Source organism: Aquila chrysaetos, chromosome 6 (genome assembly GCF_900496995.4).
Source record: "Aquila chrysaetos chrysaetos chromosome 6, bAquChr1.4, whole genome shotgun sequence".
Classification (NCBI taxonomy): Eukaryota; Metazoa; Chordata; class Aves; order Accipitriformes; family Accipitridae; genus Aquila; species Aquila chrysaetos.
Window position 1 is genome coordinate 32,163,735 of NC_044009.1, and position 16,045 is coordinate 32,179,779.

Genomic DNA, 16,045 nt, shown 5'->3' on the forward strand with positions numbered 1-16,045 from the left:
CTGTACAGAGCAGAGAACTTTTGACTGATTCACAAATACAATGTTAAATAGTCACTGCAGTTCCTCAGTTCCAACATTCTGCTTAAAACTATTGGGATTGTAACATAGAATCATAGAATCATTTAGGTTGGAAAAGACCTTCAAGATCATCGAGTCCAACCATCAACCATGCCCACTAAACCATGTTCTGGAGTGCCTTGTCTACATGCTTTTTGAATACCTCCAGGGATGGTGACTCAACCACTTCCCTGGGCAGCCTGTTCCAATACCTGACAACCCTTTCAGTAAAGAAATTTTTCCTAATATCCAATCTAAACCTCCCGTGCCGCAACTTGAGGCCATTTCCTCTCATCCTATCACTAGCTACTTGATAGAGGAGACCAGCACCCACCTCACTACAACCTCCTTTCAGGTAGTTGTACGGAGCGATAAGGTCTCCCCTCAGCCTCCTTTTCTCCAGGATAAACAACCCCAGCTCCCTCAGCTGCTCCTCACAGGACTTGTGCTCCAGGCCCCTCACCAACTCGGTTGCCCTTCTCTGGACACACTCCAGCACCTCAATGTCTTTCCTGTAGTGAGGGGCCCAAAACTGAACACAGTACTCAAGGTGCAGCCTCACCAGTGCGGAGTACAGGGGAACAACCACCTCCCTGCTCCTGCTGGCCACACTATTTCTGATACAGGCCAGGATGCCATTGGCCTTCTTGGCCACCTGGGCACACTGCTGGCTCATATTCAGCCGGCTGTCAACCAGCACCCCCAGGTCCTTTTCTGCTGGGCAGTTTTCCAGCCACTCTTCCCCAAGCCTGTAGCGCTGCATGGGGTTGCTGTGACCGAAGTGCAGGACCTGGCACTTGGCCTTGTTGAACCTCATACAACTGGCCTCGGCCCATCGGTCCAGCCTGTCCAGATCCCTCTGTAGAGCCTTCCTACCCTCGAGCAGATCAACCTTCCCTCCCAACTTGGTGTCATCCGCAAACTTACTGAGGGTGCACTCGATCCCCTCATCCAGCTCATTGATAAAGATATTAAAGAGAACTGGCCCCAGTACTGAGCCCTGGGGAACACCACTTGTGACCTGCCCCCAACCGGATTTAACTCCATTCACCACAACCCTCTGGGCTTGTCCATCCAGCCAGTTTTTCACCCAGCAAAGAGTACACTTGTCTAAGCCATGAGTCGCCAGCTTCTCAAGGAGTATGCCATGAGAGACAGTGTCAAAGGCCTTGCTGAAGTCCAGGTAGACAACATCCACAGCCTTTCCCTCATCTGCTAGGTGGGTCACCTGGTCATAGAAGGACAAGTTGGTCAAGCAGGACCTGCCTTTCGTAAACCCATGCTGACTGGGCCTGAGCCCCTCGTTGCCCTGCACATGCCATGTGAGTGCACTCAAGATGAACTGTTCCATATTCTTCCCCGGTACTGAGGTCAAGCTGACAGGCCTGTAGTTCCCCGGATCGTCCCTCCGACCCTTCTTGTAAATGGGCATCATGTTGGCAAACCTCCAGTTGTCTGGGACAATCTGGTGCTTTGGGCAAACAGGGTGATTGGTATTTCATCAGGGTTTCAGCCTTCGAAGCCTGAATTGCCTGGCAAAGGTGAGGTAAGGAGCATATAGCAAAGAGCAATAATACACAGAGTTTGATGGAAGTGTAGAAGGTATGGGCTGTATGATGCGTTTAGTCCATACAAGAAATGACAGTTTCAATAAAACTTGTCAGAAGAAGAATGTGTGTTTTGAGGCATCTAAGCAGAGGTCCTGCTCTTCATTTTTGTGCATAGGTGGCTGTGTGAACTTACCCATTGCACCAGTGGTTCTCAGGGTGTTCGCTCCTGTGGTAATCCATACCTAGAGAAACATTTGGAAAAGATCAGATTAAAAATAGGCAGAGCCTATGTCTTGGATACTCAAGCCAAATGGAAGAGAAAGATTTATCAGGGACAATTGTTTGGCAGCCCAAGCTTTCCTTGGCTAGCCCCGTTCTCACGGGAGCTTGATGCTTTATTTCTTTCCCAGGCTTAACTGTAACCCTACGCATGGCCTTGGCTGAGCCCTAGGCTAAAGTCTACAGCCACTGTCAAGGTGAGAAAGTTAGGGGAGAAATATTTTTGCAGCCTGTGCCTTCCTGCAGCAGCTGCTTTGCAGCTCTGCTGCCATGGAAGCAGTGGCTTTGTCTTCCTCCCAAGGCCGATCCTGACCCTGGAGCTTGGTTTTGGCTGAGGCTTGGGCAAGTGCCCAGCCCTGGCTGAGGTGAAAAAGCTGTCAGGTACAAAATATTTTTGCAGCCTGTACTTTCCCTTAGTGGGCTCCTTGGAGGCCACAGGCTTCATCCCTCTCCCAACCTTACGCCTAACACTAACTCTGGATGTTGGCCTTGGCCAAGGCTTGGCCAAGTGCCCAGCCCTGGCTGAGGTAAAAAAGATGTTAGGGAATAAAGGATTTGTAGGCTATGCTTATTTGGGCAGCTCTGTTTCCTTTAATTTCAGAGTGCTTTACTAATACTGTTAAATCAGGGCTCTTCATTAAATTTGTTTTTTCTTTGGTATTAGCTGTGACTTTTAGCCTAACACTGTTGAATTGTTCAGCTCTTTCCTTGTAATATAGTTCCCTTTCCTCTTTATGTAACTTGTTCTCAATAATACTTTGTCTCCTATACGTCAGGAAGCTTACCACTGTAGGTCATGTCTTTTCTTAAGTAACCTGTATTTGTGAAAGCTATGTCTGGGATGGGAAATTAAAGTCTTGTTTTTATTGAGTAGCTATCAAAGTATTCTTTCTGTCTGTAAACATACAACAGTGTTTGACTAGTATTATACTGAAATGTTCACTTGACTTAATTAAATACTCATCACATTTTTCTCAGTGAGGTGTTGCAATATTTCATTTTGAAGCTTATGCAAGAAGAGATTTTACCTAGTTTTTGGGTTGTTTGTTTTTTTTTTTTCATTGTCCTCCCTCACCCATTTATATTTGTTGTATGTTGTCCTTTTCAAAATCAATGTTATGTTAATAGGGAAAAACAGCAGTAGGGGAACAAAGGTTAAGTCAGGATTTTAGCTGTGTATCTCAGTTCCTGAAAGGACCTGTAAACAATTATCCAATACAAACTATTTATCTTTGGCACTGAAAGGACATCAGTTTATTTTCTATATCTCTCCTTTATTTATACATTCATTTATTTTTGATTTCTGCCTGTTTTGCTTTTCCTTATATGCAGTAGTTCCTCTTCAGAAAACTGTCACTAATACCAACATTGATATTTAGAGCATTAAAAACTTAGAAGCAGGTGTTTCTAAGGCTGTTCACGCTTCCCAGAAATACAAACAAAACCTGTCTATTCTATAACGTACAGATTTGAGGGGGGAGGGGAAAAGGCTTTTTTATTCATCAGGCAAGCTGCAGGGAAGATTAAAGAATATTGCTTGAAGCTTGCTTCTTGCTTGTCTACGGTATTTTTGTGTGTTTCAGCGGCGTAGAAGTGGTCTAGAATTTGAGTCTGTGATGGTTAACAGTTGTTTAGTGGAAAGTAATGATAAAACTACATTTTCTGTAGTTACTGATTTTTAATTTTTTTATCCAACCTTAAAATCAGGGAACAATAGGAAAACAAAAATTGGTGTATTCTATAGTAAACTACTTGATTTCAGTATAACTGGATTGTAAATAGCACAGTCTAAAATACTATTCATATAGCTCCATTCAAAATGACACTATTTCTCCGTACATTGGCAACATGTTGTTCTTTCTTCTGTTTATCTCCTGCCTCTCCCATATAGCTGTCACTGACGTAGTAACAGCTTAACAGAACACAAAGGGTTTTTGCTATTTTGGGATTTGGAAAAAACTATTCATGGCATGGTCTACTGTTAAACATATATTGTTGATCACTTTGCTGATTTTGTCAAATTTCCTTAAGTATTTAAATTACATGTAGTACTCCCTCTTGTTCAAATTGTATTCAAATTTAATGGCTATAGAGAAGTACTGCCTTATCTTTGAACAATAAAAGTGCACATTTGAAAACCTTAAGTGACAGGGGTACTGGAGTCCTTTGTAAGCTTATTCAGGAAGACACATACTAGGAGGTTGAACTAGTGCAGATTTCCGACATAAAACTATACCATCTATTCTGTAGCATTTCAAGAACAGTGTGTCATGAAACAAAGGTAAGCTCTGCAATGGAGAGTTTCTGTAACTAGACCTTTATGAATTGACTTAATTTCTAAAGTGTAAAACTTTTGCTTTGTTACTATAGTTTAACAGATTTTTGACTTTTTCCCCCCTTTCCAGATTTTGGCGTTAGTGCATTTTTAGCAACAGGAGGTGATGTTACTCGTAACAAAGTAAGGAAAACATTTGTTGGTACTCCATGTTGGATGGCCCCTGAAGTAATGGAGCAGGTATTCCTAATGTTAAAAAAGAAAAAAAAAAGAAAAAAAATTTTAAGTCTTCAATTTTTGGAACTTGAGACATCGCTACCTTGTTTTTCCTTTCTGGTTCTATTCCAGGTGCGAGGTTATGACTTCAAGGCTGATATGTGGAGTTTTGGGATAACAGCCATTGAGTTAGCAACAGGAGCAGCACCTTATCACAAATACCCTCCTATGAAAGTAACAATCACTTTGTATTACTTAATGCTGTTAGCTATATTGTTAATGCTGCTAGATAGTTAGCACTACTTCATTTTTAATAGCAACTCAAGATATCTAAATATATGTATTCTGTTGGAATATTTATTCTCTTTTAATTTCTACGTGTTTTGAATTGATTTTGCTTACAGTACCTCTTTTTTGGGTTTACTGTAGGTGTTAATGCTGACACTTCAAAATGACCCTCCCACTTTAGAGACAGGTGTAGAGGACAAGGAGATGATGAAAAAGTACGGCAAATCCTTTAGGAAACTAATTTCATTATGCCTTCAAAAAGATCCTTCCAAAAGGTAGGTCATTATTGCCACATGCAGTGGAATTATTTTTCTTAATATACAGACTACTTAAAGTTCCAGTGTTTAAACATCATCTTTAAGTGTATGATTTGAATTTTGTAAATTGCAGGCTACAGTCATCTTCATCTGGGGAGAAGAAATTGCCTCTTAATTGTTGCTTAAGTTTTCTTCTGAGTTGTTAACCTGATTTATTTATACTTAAACATACTGTTGGATTAAACTCTGATCAAACAAAAGTCCTTGCTCTACAGTTTAGTTTCTCATCTGAGGCAAGATACAAATCTTGATATTGTGCATAAGTCTAGCAAGACTGTTCAGATTGATTAGGCAGAACTGTTGGTAACCAAACATATCAGTCTCTTGGCCTTTAAATTAAATTAAAAATAATAATTTTATGTTGATTTTTCTCATTTTGTGCCATAACCTTAGTATTGCCTTTAACTTGGATGTTTCCAGAGAAAATTACTTATTAAGAGGTATTTATTTTTTACTGTAAATTTAGGGGCTCCAAGCTTGTTTAGAGTTTTCCGCATGTTTATGTAGGCAATTGCATGTCATAGTATCTTAGTGATTTGTTCTTTCTTGCTATATTTTGTGAATGGGATAGCCAAGATGATGAAAATATTAAACATCTATTCCAAAACCATTGCTGAGGTCCCAGGTTCCCAGAATGATTAATCAATTTTTCCTTTATTCATTTCTATGCAGACCCATTTTTGTAGGTTTCTTTTGCTGAAGAGTTAGAGGAAGCACATTCGAATTAACATTATTTCCTAAGGGTATTTAATATATCACTTCTTTGAGATTCAGAGCTGATATTTCTGGGGAAAAAAGATTGTTCTGTAAGAGCAATCCTGATTGAGTACTGTGTGGGTCTTTTATGGTGTGTACTTCTCTTCAGTGATGTTACGGTAGCTTAAGTCCAGGATATTGTTGTAAGGAGTCAAGTCAAAAAGGTGACAGCAGCAATACTAGAGAACAAGTATAATTAATAAAAAAGATTACGTGGCAACATTTTTATTCTTGAAATCCTTCAAATTCTTTTTTTCACTGAAGGATTATTTGTGTACTGTTTTCAGATTCCCAAATCCCTTATAATTGGTAGTCTTAGCGCTGCAGTTTGGCTGCTTCCAAATAAGAATGAAATGTGTTCCGGATAATCAAGCTTCTTTTAGTTTCCAGTGTCCAGCAATTTTCAGGGCAAGATTAAATTGGTATGAAAACATAAGAAGTAAATAATTAAAATGGTTTTCCTTCTGTCCTTGAATACATAATGCCGAGTTACCTGATCTGTAGTTATGACATCAGTGTTGAAACATTAGTGTTTAAACTAATTATGCTAATTTATTACACTGATATTTAAACATGTGCAATATCTTCATACTGACGATTGCCTTGAATTGAACAATTAAACGAGCAGATAGGTGATTAGATCCGTGTGCTAGTTACTCTAACCGAGGAGCGAGTGTCCCTGTATTGTGGGGTCATCGCTACTTTTTGTTTCTCCCAAGCCAGGATTTAATTTTGCACAGAGATACCTCCATAGTCTTGTCAATTGTGGGAGAAGTGCCTCCTCTTTGTGGCAAATTCTAAGACTGGCACTGCACTGTTGTTGTCTCTGACCATGATGTTTTTCTTTTGGGGATCTGTGTGTGGGTGTTTCTCTCCCCAGTGCCAAGGATGGTGCTTACAGTCCTCAGCTGCAATTCACTGCCACAGCCTGTGTGGAAAACAGGCCCAGAAAGCATGGCCAGACCAGTTCAGAAGTGTCTGGCATAGTTAATGTTAGAGGAATGGAGAACAGTAGTTTGGATGAAACTTTACTAAGAATCTAACTTTTAACTGTGCATATCCCTGTTATGAGATGCAGTGGTACTGAATCACTGAAACTTGTCTTAAAGTTAAGAGTTCATCTGAGATAGAACTTTAAAACTTTGACACCGGAACTGATTTTTTTTTTTTTTTTTTTTTTTAAGTTCCCCTTCCTTTTTGCTCATCCAAGGTTTATGTGTGAATTACTGCCAAGCCTGGTGGTCTCCACAGTGCCACTAATAAGTACTTCTTTATTGTAGAGTTTGGTGCTTTGGAGGGGAAGAAAAATAAGTGCTCTATGCAACTACTCTCTGTGTCTAAATTGGATGCTTTTTGTTGATGTCAGGAGTTGTTTCATTATTTCTAGCGCAAGTGAACTGATATGTACATACACACTACTTACTACTCCTCTTTTCTTCACTTACTCTTCAGATGTGTCCTCAGAGAAATAAACTAGTTCAGATTTTGGGGTTTTTTTCTGAGACTGAAATTTTCCAAATGGAATCTTTCCATTGTCTTATCTAGTTTGTGCTATATCCAATCTCTTGCTTTAATTCAAATGGAAAACCATAGTAGATGCTGTTTCTGTTCATTTAGAAAAGATGAATCTTGGAGATTTTGGCTTCCCTAAATTTAACTGTCTCAAAATTACTCTTGGATAGCGATATGGGCTCCTAATGGAAAGGATGAAAAGAACCTAGAGGATTTTATTTCATCCCAAGAGATACTTTGCTTTCTCTCCAGAGTCTGCTTCAGGACCAGCGTCTGGCTTAGGCTAGATAAGTAACTTTTTAGATCCCTGAAGCTAGGGGAGACAAATCCTGCTGTTGGAATCACTTTGGTAGCTGTGAGATTGTGATTATCTGTTGAAAATGTCAAAAATATAAACTTGACAATGATGGGAAGAAAGAGACTTGAACAAAACTCCAAGTAAAGGTGAAATGTCTAGGTTTTGACCTTAGAACTGTTGCTTTGATTTTTATTTGTCAATTTCGTTGGAAGATGCCCCTGATGACTCTTTTTGGTTTATGCATCATGTTAATAGTGTCAGTATAGTTTCTTGTGAATATGTGCTGACATCAACGAAGTAAAGAATGCTGGTAGCAGGTATTGATGCTACTGTTTGGAAAATGTAATTATTCTTTTATTGCTGTGGAGCAAAATTCAGTTGTGTTCATAGTTTCACTTGGGGAAGAACATGATACCTAACTTTCTTTGTTTTAAGAGTAAAATGCATTTGTGTTGAAAGAAAAAGAGGGAAAATTTGGCAACTTAGAGACTGATTTATTTTTTTTTTTTTATTTTTGCCATAGAAGCTTAATTTTTTCATGTGTGGTAAGTGAGTACGTGTGAATTAATTCAGTAGCTATTATCATTCATTCCCCATTCATACAGTACTAATTCAAAAGTATTAGAGACGTACCATTTAACTAACGTCTTGTACTGTATTCACTGAGAGGGGTCTTTGTTTTCTGTTCTAATTTATTATTGATCTTTCAGGCCCACAGCAGCAGAACTTTTAAAATGCAAATTTTTCCAGAAAGCCAAGGTAAAACGTTTAACCCTATGAGTAAATTTTGCTCTGCCTTAAAATCTACATGAAATTTCTTCTTTCCTTGTATTGATTTTTAACTTACAAATGTTGGTTTTGCAGAATAGAGAATACCTGATTGAAAAACTTCTCACTAGAACGCCTAATATAGCACAAAGAGCGAAAAAGGTGAGTATATTCACATCTTTTTCTTGACTGGTATGCAAGAGAAAGCAGGGATTGTTCAGTTGCCTTACATTTCAGTTGACTGACTGAGCCATTCTCTTATGCAATCTTTCAAAGATAGTGACTGTTGAATGAATGTTTTCTGCAGCCTAGCTTTCTCCAGGAAGCCCTGGGGCATTCTGACTTCCTTTCTGGCCTTGCCAAAATTATATATGGTATTTGTCATCATACATGATAACTATTTTTTTCCCACTCCCTTTTAGAAAGCTACAGGTGAAATGGTTGTGCAAATAAAAAGTGACTGCAAACATGTAGGTTCATAAATTGTGGAATTCATGTCTTCATTGATCACCTAGAAAAAGGGTGGAGATACTGTAAATGGCATTCATTGAGGACTACCTGGTTCTTTGGATTATTTCAAATGTGAGGCCCAAATATACGGAAGTCGGGTCCAAACTCTGCAAGTGTGCTGCTGAGTTATTCAGATGAGTGGAGCCTTATCCCACAGGTGATGGAGTGTAAACCACACCTATGGTATATGCTGGTATTTCTGTGGTGCTTTTGGCACTTGTGTAAAGGAGCTTACCAGGTCATGTGCAGCAGAACTAAAAAAAACCCCTAAAATTCTTAACAGGTATGTATTTTAAAACTTAAGTATGAAGCAAGCTACTGTTCATAAGAGCTAATAAACAGGAATGAATGTAGACTCGTGCTTGGTGTGTTTGAGAAATTATGGAACTCCCTTTCTGTGGTGACTTAAGTCGCCATGTCTCCTCATTATGAGGAACCTGCTTGGAGATTGCTGAGCCTCTGCAGGTGACAGCATAGTGTGCCGAGTCCAGCTTTCTGGGAGGATGTTTCAAGGAGGGTGCTTCAGGAAAGGAAGTATTTCAGCCTTTGTTGGTGCATCAGTTAGGCTTCAGTTACCTGGATTGGCACTTGCAAGGTTTTCTGTTGTCTTTGTGAATATCAGTTTGGTGTAATTCTTCAACACTGAAATGTTCCCACAGCAGGTGGCTCATACTTGGAAGAGACTGTCAGCAGGATCTGAATGCTTTAAGTTCCTTCTAACTATCTTTTAGGTGGAAGTAATTTGGGAATTCAGTGGCAATGATGGGGCTTTGTGAGAGGCTGGAGTAGAAAGCTGGAATGAGAGGCGTGTAGAAGGGGGTAGTGTGCTGAGCTGGTTAGCATCTGCAAGGTGCAGAGGAAGGGTAGGCGTAGTTCAGCTGTTTGGCCATGAGGTGGCAGCAATGCCCACATAAAACATTACCTAACGGGGAAAAATAGTCGTTTGTTTTTCATTTTACATGTTGGGCCATACAGAAGTAATTTAGACATGTTCTAGTACCAGCTAGGTTTCTGATAGAGTATGTGCCTTGTGAGATTCGTCTCCCAGCTGTGATCTCAGGTCAACTTTAGAGACTGCATATTAACTCATACATACATGCACGTATACTTACTTTAAATAATTTAGCATCTGGAATTGCAAAATGAATGCGGGGTAGCCTCCCATACACCACCAGAAATAGTTTCGTGAATGACTTTTTGGACAATTCTTCCTAATTTGGAAGAGATGTGATTCTTAAGAAATCAAAGCTGTACAGTGCTAGAGACAAATTAATAGGTCTTTTAATTACAGCATAAATGGAAAAAATATTTAGGTTTTAGCTAGTGAAAATACTAAATTATTTATATTTTAAAAGGACACAATATTAAAATTCATCAGGGATTTAAAATTTAATTCACTTGTGACAACTTTGCATGTAGCTACTGTTTTAAGATACCATAAAATATAAATGTATTTTAATATTAAAACTGTGGGTTTTTATTTAAAAAAGCTTGTGTAAGTAGAGTTTGATTGCTCAAACATTAACATGTAAAACATCTAAGAGGTCACTCTTGGAAGAAGTAACCCCTGTAATGGAAGAAAGAATGTCACTAGGGCAAGAGATGGGAAGGAGCTGGTGTCAACACTGCTTAAATTATTTTCTGTAGCTCTTGGTGTGAAATGCCTATAACTAATGATCTGTAGCACTGCTGCTAGCACAGGTGTCAGATCTGCCCTGCAGTAATTTAATTTTTCTTGCATTTACCACATGTATAATTACTTTGCTTAGTTGCCCAGAACTCCAGCCTCAGTCTAGTTTTAACTTTAAATTCTTTTCCCTTGACATAGTGTTTTCATGTTTTGCTTCTGCCTTTACAGGTTATACTTGGCAACTGTTTTGACTAAATATGAGTTCAGGGCTGTTTGTGAAATCCTGAAAGCAGGTACTTATGCTCTTGTATGTGTGAGGAAAACATTTGATGCTGTAAAGATGTGTCTGGTTTTTAAAACCCAATTTGATGATTAAAACACCACCTATATTATGTGTTTTAAAATACTGTTTAACACCTTTGTGCACATATTCCCCCTGTCCCAGTGTTTCTTTATCTGCTTTTAATTCTGCTAATTTTGAAATGATGTCCTTCTTTCTGGTCCTATCCTAGTAATTAAGGATAACACTGAACCACTTCTGGAATTGACTTGCCCAGGAGGAAAGGAGGAACATGTCTTGCCTCCTTCCTGTGCAGAACCTGCATAAATATATACCAGTACTGATCCAGAGAAATGAGTGTTACACCATGCAACTTCTTACTGGCAATTCTGGGTTTCATTAATGTGACTACTCACTTGTGAGAGCATTGCTGGTGTCAAAAAGAACTGGAGGAAGGGCGGTGGTGAATGGTCTGAGCTGAGTGTGGTATGGTAAGTGGGGCCATGCTCTGAGGCCACACTTTTGTCATTGACAGAAATGTGGGAGCCCTGATTGCAACCTCTGCCTTGTTAGGTGGTGTGATGGTAGAGCAGCCTGCCCAGTCCTGCTTGGATCAGAGCTGTGCACATCCCTGTTATACAACAGCTTAGCAAGAGTTTAGATATGCTATTTATTAACACATGTTGAAGTAGTTTTAATTTTGAACTGAATGCTAAGTCGTTTCTTTTGTGATTAGAATTGCTATACTGGAATAGAGGAAACTTTGAAACAGCTTCCAGAATTCCACAGTCAGTTTTGAAATCTTGTCACACTAAAAAATTAATTATAACTGTTAGTACTCTGTATGCCCAAGGGCCCTGGGTCAATTTTGTGGTTTTATGATCCTGTTTCTTTAATTTTGAAAATCTCCTGCATGACTGCCACTTTTACAAAATGAACAGGGAAAAACATATATCTGCATTTCATTTTATTGCTGTCTGAAGTGCTTCTAGCAAAAAAAAAAAAAATCTAAGTAATAATTGGGCTTGAATTCTATTTTTGGAAAGGTGGTATTGCTCTGCACTGTTAGTAGAAGCTCTTTAGAGCTCAGAGTTGTAAGTTACTGGGAAAAACCTGTGACAGCATAAAGAAATGATTAGTGTGAGTGATACCAGTTTTTATTGAAACTTCAGTAGCAATACCCTTACTGATGGGTTGGAATTCTAGCTCTGCAGTACAACTAATTTAGGGAAATGATCATATTATTACCTTATAGAAGAAATTAACAATCCCCTGCATTTAATGAGGAAAATATCATTAGATCCCAGATTTCTTGGACAGCTCTAACAGCATGATGGCACCTCAGCAAGACATACGTATGCAACATTTCGCTGTTTCAGTAATGGATTTAATCTGATAGATGCACCTCACCAATGATGGGTGTTTGTACAGCTGGACTCCAGACCTTTTGAAAAGTAGAGAGCAACATTAGTTTGAGCTTAGATTATTAATACAAATGTATATTCATTGCTATGATTATTTACATTTTAAGAAATGCTTATTTCATTAATGCTGATGTATAAAGGGAAGGGGCATGTGCTATACTGGAACGCTTTTTCTGGAAAACAGCAGCTGAACTATGAAGTATGTATTTGGCAAGGCTTTGTGTGGGGGAGGCCCCTCCACTGGAGAGGTTTAATTGTTCAGTTTACCCAGAACACTGCTACAAATGAAAAAAATAGCGCAACTGTTTTTATATTGTTGGATATTACTAGAAAAAATAGAGGAGAAATTGGCATTCAGACCATATTGGGTTTTTTGTTTATTTTCAAGAAGTTGTTGGAAGTAAAACTTAATGGAAACACTTTTCTCGTAAAATGCAAATTTGACAAAAATTCACATAATCAGAAAGCAGTACCTTTGTTAGTGGGTAGTAGAAGTGGAAAGTGTTTTAAGGGGCAGACACATGCAGTTGCATCAGCTTTGTTTTAACAATTCAGATAAAGGAAAAAGGTTGCTGTCAGTATTTCTGCCAGGTATACTTAAATGCAGTTGTGCTATAAGATACAAGGAACTTCATACAGTATGTGGGTTTATCCATCCTTTCTTTCATCAGTGCTTTTACCATCTGTATAGAGTTTGTGAGATTGGATTTTGTGCCATTTCAAATGGAGCTAATCTAGTACAGAGTAGACAAGCTTTAAAACAAACTGTGGAATAGTTGGCTCAACTGAGTGCCTTTTGTACTTCAGATAATGGAAAGCATCTCTATAGTGACTTTTATTACTTGTTATGGTAGGGTTTAAAAGCTCACACATGATTCATCTTAATCATTAAAAAGTAACCCTCTTTGGTATTGGATAGTATTTTCCAGTTCATGGGCTATCATGGTTCAACTTCAGAATGCATTCGTGTGGTGAGTGAGTCACTGTCTCTTGTGTAACAGCATTGATCTGCTCATTAGCTAATGTTGTGTTCGTGACCTGTTGACTTGTTCAAAAATGTCTAGAACATGGACTAACATGAGGCTGGTGTATAATGAGAACTTTTCCGATTAGACCAGTAGCTTTAAATATTTGGCATATATCTAAGCTGTTGAAACTTTCAGTATTGGAGGAGGGTTTCATTACTGTGAAATGCAAGTGTAGTGTATTCTTAAAGGTGCTGTTGACAGACTCCTGGTTAAAGAATCAAGACAGGATAAAGAAGTCCAGGTGTGCATGATGCTGGTGGTAGGTTCTTTGATCAGGAAGTAAGTCTTGTAACTAGCCAGAAGATAATCCTATTTTATTGTCCTGTTTTTTAATGATTTGGTTTTCTGTCTGTTCCTGAGAATGTGGAGGAGGGTGCTGGTTTTACCTGTTTGCCTTCTGAGAAATGCAGCCTCAAACACTTCACTTGCATGACATCCCAAACCAGATTTGCCTCTCTTGGATTTGAAACAGTGTCCTAAGTGAAAAGTGACTCAATGGAATTAGTTGCTATTATATCTATTCCTTGTCTATAGGCCAAATCAATATTTTGTCAGTGCAGGCAGCCACAGCTGGCTTGCTAGGGTCGCCTTAGTGTCATGAGGTTTCCCACTGTGCTGTCTTGAGCAAGGTGGTAAAAGAAGCCTTTCTGCCTGTCTTTGCTCATAAAAGTAATGAGGAGTTTTGGGAGGATGTGGAAGTGTGTGTTACGTGTGATTTTGTATATTTTGGGGAAGTTTGCAGGAAGGTCATGCAGGGAGTTGAATTACAAAGAGGATTCTGTAAACGCAGGGTGGCTCAGAAGCAGCATTGCCATCTGTCACCATTTGCTGAAAGACTAATGGAATAGCTATGTGAGAATTTTTGCTTTCATATGGAGAATTTAAATCTTTAGACTTCCTAGTTTTAAAAAAAATGAATTGAAGGGAGGGGGAGAAAAAAAAGGAGCCCAGGCCCAACACTCTGAAGAAAGTGAAAAGTAAATATGTTTTCCTGGTTAGACCTTGTAAAGCTTTTAGAAGTACAGCACAAAATAATTACATGCCATTTGTTTTGACACTCGCCCCCCCTGTGCTTGTGCCTGATACTGGTGATATTCTTGAATTTCCTGGGGAGAACTGCAAGGGAAGTACAGGTGAAGCAGGACATCCTTGAGATTGTGCTACCCAGTGGTATTACGGGGGACTTAATTTAGCTGAAAAGTGCTCTTCGCTCAAGAAGTTAAAATTATGGCTGGAGCTGAAAACTTCAAGGTTATAATCAGAACAGGTAGTTTAAGGCTAGCGGAGCAGAAAGATGGACTGGAATAGTAATAGTTCGTATGCAGAGTCCAGTTTCTGTTTAGCACTGAAAAGCAGTTCCACAAGAAGATTATTCAAACTGTGCGTCTGCAGGTAAATGTAAAGTTATATGAAGCAAAAGGGGAAAAACATCAACTGGGTGAACAAAGATGTGTGCATCCCAGCTGTGCTGTGTGGGAGTCACAGACAGCAGAGGGCAGCCACATATAAAGTGCAGCGCAGCGAGCAGGGTTCAGTCCTTCCTGAAAAGTCATGCAGGCTGGGAGAGCTCTGCTTAGTTAGGAGCAGCTCTGTGTCTGTGATTTGAAATGCTATAGCCTGGTTGAATGCATGCTGCTGCTTGACAGCTAACTAAAATATAAACACTGGGGTTTTATAAAATTGGATTTTATAAAAATTGCACATTTATGTTCATTATTTTCATGTTCATTTATAACTTCTTGGAGAACTACACTCATTTTCATTTTGATTGCCTTAATTTTTTTTTTTTAAATGTCTTGAATAAGCTTAGGTCTCTTTAAAATCTGTGTGGAATGTAGAATGTATATTACAGTAATTTCTCTTACGTGCATAAGTAAATGGAAACCTTGTAGAAAATAGAAAAGGGAAGAAATCAGAATTTCACCTTGAAATGGTATTTTCAAGCCTTTGAGCTTGAAAGTAAGTGAAAATCATAGTAAATTCTTCTTTGAATTCTACAGTAGTAGACTATTTTCCTAAATATTCTTTAATGTGACCATACTACTGGCAGTGAAACCCACCTTATAATGAGTCTACTACTACTGAGTAATGAAAGCTCTACTGAGGCTGTATTTGTCGTCTTTCTTTTCGCCTCTGGTCATTTTAAGAAAGTAAACAGCTTGGATGATAGAAAAGGATGGTGGAACTGGAAAATGCTGATTATAAAAGGAGGATCCAGTGATCCCTCTAACAGAAAGCCTTTTAGTAGTGATTCACCATTGTGATGCCCATTCATCTGAGCAGCCAGGAAGGATAACGAGAAGCTCTAAAGATCTGGATCTTTATCTTCATACTATATCTTTCAGAGTATCGAGTTACTTTGCCAATTTGCTGTATTTTTTTATTGGCTTCCTTTGATACCTTCAGGTACCTTCATGACCTTAACACCTTAATTTAATTGGGGGGGAGGAGCGGGGCAGACAGGGAAAAGAAAGAGGATATAAAAGAGCCTCTCTCTGCATGTATGAATTGGCCATCAGTTCATGCCTGAAAGCCCATTTGGGATTCCTTGTTTTTGAGGTGAAGTGTTACTTTTGAGAAACAATGCAACTCCTCTGCACAATTAACTGAAAACATCAGCTTCAGCACAGGTACACATTCACGCCTGAAAGGACTATTGTTAAAATGTGAATTAAAGAGTAGTTTGCAGTTAATAACATTCAGTAATGAAATTTATGTAGTGGAACTAATAAATGGAGAAATAATGTCTGAAAACCAAAAGTCATACTGAATTGCTAAAGTTGCACATTTGCCGTGTTACTGAGATTTCTGCAAAACACTGCTATTTCTCAAAAAAAAAATCAGGTTCAAATTTTGG

At 38.9% G+C, this 16,045-nt stretch overlaps 1 protein-coding gene across 3 annotated transcripts in view; it reads left to right on the forward strand.

The window, feature by feature from the left end:
* STK39 (serine/threonine kinase 39) overlaps nucleotides 1–16,045 on the forward strand; it is a 108,230-nt gene that overhangs the window by 35,330 nt on the left and 56,855 nt on the right. For all 3 annotated transcript variants that reach the window (XM_030018692.2, XM_030018694.2, XM_030018695.2), the window contains 5 exons: nucleotides 4,292–4,401; nucleotides 4,510–4,611; nucleotides 4,807–4,940; nucleotides 8,259–8,307; nucleotides 8,413–8,478. In XM_030018692.2, coding sequence (XP_029874552.1) covers nucleotides 4,292–4,401; nucleotides 4,510–4,611; nucleotides 4,807–4,940; nucleotides 8,259–8,307; nucleotides 8,413–8,478 — 461 coding nt within the window. The remainder of the gene's footprint in view (nucleotides 1–4,291; nucleotides 4,402–4,509; nucleotides 4,612–4,806; nucleotides 4,941–8,258; nucleotides 8,308–8,412; nucleotides 8,479–16,045) is intronic.